Source organism: Sapajus apella, unplaced genomic scaffold (genome assembly GCF_009761245.1).
Source record: "Sapajus apella isolate SASKATOON/1434 unplaced genomic scaffold, GSC_monkey_1.0 scaffold2645, whole genome shotgun sequence".
In the NCBI taxonomy this organism is placed as follows: Eukaryota; Metazoa; Chordata; class Mammalia; order Primates; family Cebidae; genus Sapajus; species Sapajus apella.
In genome coordinates this window covers 1-8,842 of record NW_022439571.1, presented here as the reverse complement: position 1 = coordinate 8,842, position 8,842 = coordinate 1, and the positions used below count along the sequence as shown (strand labels likewise).

Genomic DNA, 8,842 nt, shown 5'->3' with positions numbered 1-8,842 from the left:
TGAGAGAGGAAAATCGCTTGAACCCAGGAGGCAGAAGTTGTGGTGAGCTGAGATCGCGCCATCGCACTCCAGCCTCAACAACGGCGAGACTCCGCCTCAAAAAAATTAAGAGGGCCGGGCGCGGTGGCTCACGCCTATAATCCCAGCACTTTGGGAGGCCGAGGTGGGCAGATCACGAGGTCAGGAGATCTAGGCCATCCTGGCCAACATGGTGAAACCGTCTCTACTAAAATACAAAAAATTAGCCAGGTGCGGTAGTGCGTGCCTGTAGTCCCAGCTACTCGGGAGACTGAGGCAGGAGAATTGCTTGAACCCGGGAGGCACGTTGCAGTGAGCCAAGATCGCACCACTGCACTCCAGCCTGGCAACAGGGCGAGACTCTGTCTCAAAAAAAAAAAAAAAAAAAAGAAAGAAGCCAGCAAAGTTACAAAGTTATAGGTTGTCAAGATTTGAGGGTTTTTGTTTGAGACAGAGTCTTGCTCTGTTGCCAGGTGCCAGGCTGGACTGCAGCGATCTCGGCTCACTGCAACTTCCGCCTCCAGGGTTGGAGCAATTCTCCTGCCTCAGCCTCCAGGGTAGCTGGGACCACAGGCACGCACCACCACCCCCAGCTAATTTTTGTATTTTTTAGGAGAGACGGGGTTTCACTACGGTCTCCATCTCCTGACCTCAGCCTCCCAAAGTGCTGGGATTACAGGCATGAGCCACCGCGCCCGGCCGAGATTTTTTTAAGACAGAGTCTTGCTCTCAAAAATGTCACAATCACAGCTCACTGCAGCCTCGACCTCCCTCACTCAAGCGATCCTCCTGACTCAGCCTCCCACGTAGCTGGCACTCCAGGCGCATGCCTCGACGCCCGGCTAACTTTTTAAATTTTTCATAGAGACAAGGTCTCGCTACGTTGCCCAGGCTGGTCTCCAGCTCTTGCTCCTGGCTTGGCCTCTCAAAGCGCTGGGATGACAGGCATGAACCATCGCCCCCGGCCCCTGTTGAGATTCTTGAAGAGCAAGGAATTAGAAACTCCGGGAGGGGCTCCCGGAGAGGCAGACCCCACAGCGGCGTATTCCCAGGTGAAGGAAGAGCCCCCACTACACAGTGCAATCCTCCTTGTTCCCCGCCGAGAGGGAGGCGTCACCCAGAGCTGTCCCTCCCCAAGGGGAGCTCTGATGAAACCAGCAGCTGGACCAGCATCGAAGGCAGGCTCTGTTATCTCGCTTCATGTCATCACCTCCCCGCCTTCCAAGAAACTTCCCATCCTTGTGTCTCGTCTGTCTCCGCTTCCCACGACACCATCGCACAAACCGTGACAGCCGCACAGCTCCGGCACCCGCGAAAGACTGGAGGGGACAACTGTGGGTTCTCCAATACAACGGAGCTGCCCCGTCCGTCCCCTTGTGAGGTTTTCCCGCAGTGGGAGGAGGGCACTTAAGATGGAATGGGAGCCCCAGCCTCTGGTGGTTGCCATGGTAACCTGCCAGGAGGGGAGGCCTTGAAACCGGGAGGGGAGGCCTCGAAACTGACATACTCTTCCCCTGGTAAGTGCCAGGGAGGGGGATCTGGGGAAGATTTGGGGTGAGGGGAGCTGCAAAAGGAGCTGAATTTCAAATGCCCTCGGGGTGCTTTTAGATGGCTCACGTGCCTGGCATTAAACTCCAGGAGATCCAACTGGAGAGTTGTTTCTATATTAATTATCTTTCCTTCCAGGGACAGCATCTCGGCTTGGGGCTGGTGCGTCTGTAAGCACCTCTGGAAGGGCGAAGCACATGCAGGCCTGGGTCCAGCCTAGCTAGCTGCCCATTCTATGGCTGGGCTTTCACTGTGTTTATTTCCATAGGATTTCCTATCGATTGCCAGAGACCTGCTTTCCATGTAAGGTGGTGAACTGCCTTTTAAAACGTACCTAGAAAGCTTCTTTATAAAGTTGCCTTTTAGTACTTACTGAGGTTCAAGAAAGTCAGTCCAAGCAGGTTAAAAAAAACACACACACACAAGGAGAGGGTAGACAACCCCAGCCTAGCTGATTTCTCATCATTGCTCTCTGTGTCATGACATAGTGTCTGTTTCAAGGCCCCCAGGATTTATAAAGTGAGTTTCAAGGCCCTCTCCTCCTCCTTACCAGGATGAGCTCCTTGGCTCTGGGGAGCGGTGAGCCAAGGCTTGAGGCCAAGGAGGCTGGACTATCCACCAGGTCCCGATGGGCAGGAATGCAGATGGGTGCCTTTCCGCAGGGGGTGGTAGCCGGGCTGGGGGGCTCTGAGGGTTGGTCCTGGGTTCGAGGAGGCGACATTGAGCGGAGTTGAAATGAGAGGGAAAGAAGAGTCCCTCTCTATCCTCCTCCCAACTCCCCTGCTCCAGCTTCCAGACTGGGTACTCATGACCCACTATGGGAAGATTACGAAACCCTCTGTTGCCTCAGTTTACTCATCTGTAAAATGAATTTTTTTTTTTTAAGTCTTGCTGTGTCACCCAGGCTGGAGTACAGTGGCTCACTGCAACCTCCGCCTCTTGGGTTCAAGTGAGCACATCCAGCTAATTTTTTGTAATTTTTAGTGGAGACAGGGTTTCACCATGTTGGTCAGGTTGGTCTCAAACTCCAGACCTCAAGGGATCCATCTGCCTCAGCCTCCCAAAGTACTGGGATTACAGGTGTGAGTCACCACACCTGGCCTGTAAAATGGGTTTAATGATGTGTCTTACTCCATAAGCACCCATAGCAAGGGCTATATAAGAACTAGGTTTTCTTTTATTTCTTTTTGAGATGGACTTTTGCTCTCCTTGCCCAGGCTGGAGTGCAGTGGCACGATCCCAGCTCACCGTGACCTCCGCCTCCCGAGTTAAAGTGATTTTCCTGCCTCAGCCTCCCGAGTAGCTGGGATTACAGGCATCTGCCACCACGCCAGGCTAATTTTGTATTTCTTGTAGAGGCGGGGTTTCTCCACGTTGGCCAGGCTGGTCTCAAACATCTGACCTCAGGTGATCCGCCTGCCTCGGCCTCCCCAAGTACTGAGATTACAGGCATGAGCCACCGTGCCCAGCCTGGTTTTATTTTCTCATTGAACAGATGAGAAAAGTGAGGCCGGGGAAGGGGTGTCACTCCCCCCAAACCACTCGGTGAGGCGGGGCTTGAAGCCACGCCGTGTGCAATGGACAGGAGGTCAGCCAGAGGTGTCCCAGGTCCCCGGCTCTTCCCGACCCCATGCTGTCCCCATCCCAGCCACCCCACGGAGAGGAGAACCGGGATCCTCACTACCTCTGTGTCCTCCCATTCCAGATAACCCATGCTTCCTCCGTGCCCAGCGTGGGGGAAGAGGCTGACCGCCGGCACTCACCTCATCCACCACCAGGTTGTAGTCACTCTTGTCTTCATCGCTTTCCTGGCGGGGGAGATGGGGGAAGAGAGCTCACTGTGGGTGACCAGCCTGTCCCCCAGGCTGGAGTGCAGTGGTGCGATCTCAGCTCACTGCAACCTCCGCCTCCCGGGTTCAAGTGATTCTCCTGCCTCAGCCTCCAGAGTAGCTGGGATTACAGGTGCCCGCAATCAGGACCGGCTAATTTTGTATTTTTAGTAGAGATGGGTTTCTCCATGTTGGTCAGGCTGGTCTCGAACTCCTGACCTCAGGTGATCCGCCCACCAGGGCCTCCCAAAGTGCTGGGATTACAGGCGTGAGACACTGCACCCAGCTGGACTTGTTTTTTCTGTTTTCTGTTTGTTTGTTCGTTTTTGAGACAGGGTCTCACTCTGTCACCCGTACTGGAGTGTGGTGTCAAGATCACAGCTCCCTGAGGCCTTCTGTGCTTAAGTGATCCTCCCACCTCAGCCTCCCGAGTAGCTGAAACCACAGCCATGGACCACCACACCCAGCTACATTTTTGTATTTTCCTGTAGACACGAGGTTTTGCCATGTTGCTCAGGCTGGTGTCAAACTCCTGGCCCCAAATGATTGTGGTCATGCCCCTGCCTCCGAGACCCCTATCTGCTCCCCAGGAGCTGGGGGAGGCAGCCCGGGGCATGACTGGGACTCTCAGGCCCTGAGACCGTTTGCTCAGAGCAGAAGGGAAGGCTGCACGTGCCCAGATCCGGGATCCGGGAAGGACGTGGGTGCGGGGAGCAGGTGGACACTTCGTGGGGAAGGACTTTGAAGGACAGGGACTGCACGAGGGCCCTGTGTGACTCCCAGCCCTCGGTTTACCCCTCTGTGTAATGGGGGGAGAGCCAGAGACCGGAATCATCCTTATCTCCTTCCTCAATCTCGATCCACAACGCCCATCGGTCTCTCAGCATGTGGGTCTCACCGATCTCTCTGCCGACCTCCACCCACTCCCCCACAGTCCTAACGGAGACCTCATCTCCTCCCAGTCCCTTCCGTGGGCTCCTGGCCTCCAGCCTTCCCCCTCCAGGCAACTCCCCAAGCTGACCCCAGATGGATTTTCCTAAGACCTGTCACCGCCTCTGCTCTGCAACCCTCTATGGCTCCCCATTGTCTTGGAAGAAAGGCCAAGTCCCAGTTCCATTCACTGATGTAGAAAACACGATCCTGGGTACCATGGCAGGGCGGGGTGGGACGGGGTACTGCTGACATATTGGGCTGGAAACCAAAGGAACAAAAAAAGGCTGCAGCCTGGAAGACAAAATCCGCCCAGTGGGTGGGTTCTCCTGGACTCCCCTCCCATGCCCAGTTTTATTCTTTAAATGAAAATTACTTGCGTCCAGGCGCCGTGGCTCAGGCCTGTGATCCCAGCACTTTGGGAGGCCGAGGCGGGTGGATCACGAGGTCAAGAGATCAAGACCATCCTGGTCAACATGGTGAAACCCTGTCTCTACTAAAAATACAAAAATTAGCTGGGCATGGTGGCGCGTGCCTGTAATCCCAGCTACTCGGGAGGCTGAGGCAGGAGAATGGCTTGAACCCAGAAGGCGGAGGCTGCGGTGAGCCGAGATTGCGCCATTGCACTCCAGACCAGGGAACAGAACAAGACTCTGCCTCAGTCAATCAATCAATCAGTCAATCAATCAATTCACTGCCAAAAAGAAAGGCTTCTCTGAGAAACATCACTACCGGCCCGCACTGAGCCTGCCAGTCTCCTGAGACCAGACTGTCCCTGCCCCCGTAGGTGGAACAAGTGCTCCCCCGCTGGCCACAGCCCCATTCCCCACATTTGGCCTGGCCCCTGGGACACTAGACTTTGAAACGACAGGTGTACAGCTGCTTGGCAAAGAGAGGAGGTCCCCGCCTCTGGGAGGTGGTCAGAGAAGGCTTCCTGTAGGAGGTAGCACTTTGTGTCTTGATGGAAAAACTGGTTTCTGAAACAAGGGTGTTCTAGGGAGAGAAAACAGCTGGACTAGAAGCAACAGGGCGGAAAACGGCTGTACAGGCCAGACGCCGCAGAGACGTCAAGAAACCAGAGTTAAGCCTTGCACTATGGGATCGCTTCTGATTGGCCAGTACTCTGAGTAGTAGGGAGCTATGGAAGACTCTAGAGTGAGAGAATCATGGCAGAGTTGGGCTCTGGAAGGTTCCAAGGGCCCCAGCTGGCCTGGGTCATGCATGCCCACCCCAGTCCTGCACCTGCCCCTACTCACATAAGGTCCTGACAGCTCCTTCTCATCGGCTCTCTGCTTCCCACCACCACCGGGGCCACTGGGTCGCTCCTCCTCCACCAGACTCTCAGGGGGCGAGGGAGACACACTCTGCGAAGAGACGGGGGCCACAGGGAGAAAGGGTCAGGGCCCTGCGCTCCTAGATTGCACTGTGAACCCGCCGAGACTGACGGTCCCCCACTGTTATTAGGGTCTGCACCTCAAGCTTCCCATCTTGGAAATGGGAGCTTCCAAGGGCTGACTCAGTGCTAAGGTTTTGTTTTCTCTGAAACAGAGTCGCGCTCTGTCACCCAGGCTGGAATGCAGTGTCGCGATCTCAGCTCACTGCAACCTCCGCCTCCCGGGTTCAAGTGATTCTCCTGCCTCAGCCTCCCGAGTAGCTGGGATGACAGGCACCTGCCACCACACCTGGCTAATTTTTTGTATTTCTTAGTAGAGACGGGGTTGCTCCATATTGGTCAGGCTGGTCTCGAACTCCTGACCTCAGGTGATCCGCCCTCCTCGGCCTCCCAAAGTGCTGGGATTACAGGCGTGAGCCCCCGCGCCCGATTGGACTTTTCTTTTTCTTTCTTTTTTTTTTTTTTTTGAGATGGGTTCTCACTCTGTCACCCAGGCTGGAGTGCAGTGGCCCGATCTCAGCTCCCTGCAGCCTTGGGCTTCTGTGCTCAAGTGATCCTCCCACCTCAGCCTCCCGAACAGCTGAAACCACAGCCATGGACCACCACAGCCAGCTACATTTTCGTATTTTTCCGTAGAGATGAGGTCTTGCCATGTTGCTCAGGCTGGTCTCAAACTCCTGGCCCCAAATGATTCTCTGCCTACCAAAGCGCTGGGATCACAGGCGTGAGCCACCACACCCAGGCGAGGTCTCATTCACAGGCGTGAGCCACCACACCCAGGCGAGGTCTCATTCACAGGCGGGAGCCACCACACCCAGGCGAGGTCTCATTCTGGCGCCCCCATCAGCTCAGAACCAGTGTCGGTCCCCCGAGAATACAAAGGGAGTCCGGAGTGCCACTCACTCACCCTGCTCGGGCCTCTCTCCGCTGGCGGATTGGGAATGAAAGAGAGAGAGAGGGAGAAAGAATGAGGCATTGACGTCCGTGGCGCCAGAGTCCAGCTGTCCAGTTTACACAGCCCCTCCCCCCGCCCTGCTCAGAGTCTCCCTATCCTTCCAACACCCTTCCAAGTGGCAGATTATCCCTCCCCTGCACTTAGATCAAGGCCCAGAGAGGGGTAGTGACTTCCCCAAGACACACAGCCCATCAGGGGTAAAGTTGAACCCAGGGCCTTGCAGCCATTCTCATTATTCCTCTCAAACTTTAAGAGATGGGGTCTTAGACAACAGATGCTGGAGAGGATGTGGAGAAACAGAAGCGCTTTTACACTGTTGGTGGGAGCGTCCTTTAGTTCAACCACTGTGGAAGACAGTGTGACGGCTCCTCAAGGGTCTAAAACTAGAAACACCACTTGGCCCAGCCACCCCTAAGGACTAGAAATCATGTTATTACACAGACACATGCACGCCTGTTTACTGCAGCACTGTTCACAATAGCAAAGACTTGGGACCAACCCCAATGCTCATCCATGACAGACTGGATAAAGAAAATGTGGCACATAGACACCGTGGAATACTACGCAGCCATAAAAAAGGATGAGTTCACGTCCTTTGCAGGGACATGGAGGAAGACGGAAACCATCGTTCTCAGCAAACTAACACAGGAACTGAAAACCAAGCACTGCATGTTCTCACTCATAAGTGGGAGTTGAACAATGAGAACACATGGACACAGGGAGGGGAACATCACACACCGGGGCCTGTCGGGGGGTGGGAGGCAAGGGGAGGGAGAGCATTAGGAGAAATACCTAATATAGATGACGGGGTGATGGGTGCAGCAAACCACCATGGCACGTGTGTACCTATGTAACAAACCTGCATGTTGTACACATGGACCCCGAAACTTAAAGTATAATAAAAAAAATTAAACAGGAAAACAAAGAGATGGGATCTTGCTCTGTTGCCCAGGCTGGAGTACAGTGGCCCCATCACAGTTCACTGCAGCCTCCACCTCCTGGGCCCGAGCAATCCTCTCACCTCAGCCTCCCGAGTATTTGGGAATACAGGTGTGTAACACCACACGCAGCTCGTTTTTAAGTTTTTTGTAGAGATGGGGTCTCACTCTGTTGCCCAGGCTAGTCATGACCTCCTGGGCTCAAGTGATCCTCCCGCCTCAGCCTCCCAGAGTGCTGGGATGACAGGCGTGAGCCACCTCACCCCCTCACGCTGACGTGCTTGGCACCTGGCCTGCCCGTCTTCCTCCCCAGCCCCAGCCCCCCACCAAGGCCACACCCTGCGCGGCCCACTCACCTCTGGACCCCTCAGCCTCTGCGCCCACACGATCCTCCTTGACAGCCGCGGCCAGCTGAGCCTGGGCAGCCAGGGCTCCGGACAGGGCGAGCAACCCCGTGGCACTGCTGCCCACCAGCCCGGCTGGGCGGGGGGTGAGGGGCACGGGAGGGGCGTGGTGGGACAGCGGCTGGAGCTGCTGCTGCTAGAAAAGGGAGAGGGTGGGCTGGGGCGGGGGGCGGGGGGCAGGGGATGGGGGGTGGCGGGAACCCTGTGGTCCCTTGCCCAAGAGATGGGACGCTGGGACGGGAACTAAGCACAGCGTGTGCCCCTGGGGTTCCCACGATGGCCAGAGCCCAGGCCCACCCACCACCCTCAGCTTTAACACCTCCTGGGCGGGCGCCAGGGACCTGGGGGTGGGCATCTCCCCATGGCAGGGCAGAGGCTGCAGAGACTCACCCCGATGAGGCTGTTCAGCTCCCCTACAGTGACCTGCTTGGCGCGTTCTACAGCCTGGAGCACCTGCTGCTGATGCTGGGGACGGGGCGGGGGTGGGGAACCAGGAAGAGGGTACACTGAGTCCCTGCTCACCCTAGCTGTGCCCTTCGGAGCCCTGACCTCTCCCCAGCATCCTCTCATCTTTGCCCCAGTACTCCCCATTTTTCTTTTTCTTTTTCTTTTTTTTTTTTTTTTTTTTAAGACAGAGTGTCGCAGCTGGGCGCGGTGGCTCAAGCCTGTAATCCCAGCACTTTGGGAGGCCGAGGCGGGTGGATCATGAGGTCAAGAGATCGAAACCATCCTGGTCAACATGGTGAAACCCCGTCTCTACTAAAAATACAAAAACATTAGCTGGGCATGGTGGCGCGTGCCTGTAATCCCAGCTACTCAGGAGGCTG

At 55.8% G+C, this 8,842-nt stretch overlaps 1 protein-coding gene across 2 annotated transcripts; it reads right to left on the bottom strand.

The window, feature by feature from the left end:
- Nucleotides 1–909: 909 nt before the first annotated feature.
- Nucleotides 910–8,612, bottom strand: LOC116547315 (transducin-like enhancer protein 2). 2 transcript variants are annotated; one of them, XM_032273301.1, is made up of 6 exons: nt 8,406–8,612; nt 7,968–8,151; nt 6,626–6,645; nt 5,582–5,689; nt 3,330–3,374; nt 910–2,266 (listed from the first exon to the last, which is right to left on the bottom strand). In XM_032273301.1, exons 1-6 carry the CDS (start codon nt 8,604–8,606, stop codon nt 2,093–2,095), a joined length of 732 nt encoding a protein of 243 aa, XP_032129192.1. In that variant the 5' UTR covers nt 8,607–8,612; the 3' UTR covers nt 910–2,092. The 2 variants fall into 2 exon arrangements, with proteins under 2 accessions (XP_032129192.1, XP_032129193.1); XM_032273302.1 differs by having other exon boundaries at nt 7,968–8,148.
- Between the last annotated feature and the right edge of the window lie 230 nt (nt 8,613–8,842).

Coding starts and splice junctions, on each gene's coding strand:
- LOC116547315 (XM_032273301.1), bottom strand. CDS start 8,606: ATGGGGAGTACTGGGGCAAAGATGAGAGGATGCTGGGGAGAGGTCAGG. Junction 8,152..8,405: donor AGCTGAACAGCCTCATCGGG/GTGAGTCTCTGC, acceptor TCCCTTTTCTAG/CAGCAGCAGCTCCAGCCGCT. Junction 3,375..5,581: donor AGGAGCTGTCAGGACCTTAT/GTGAGTAGGGGC, acceptor CTCCCCCGCCAG/GAAAGCGATGAAGACAAGAG.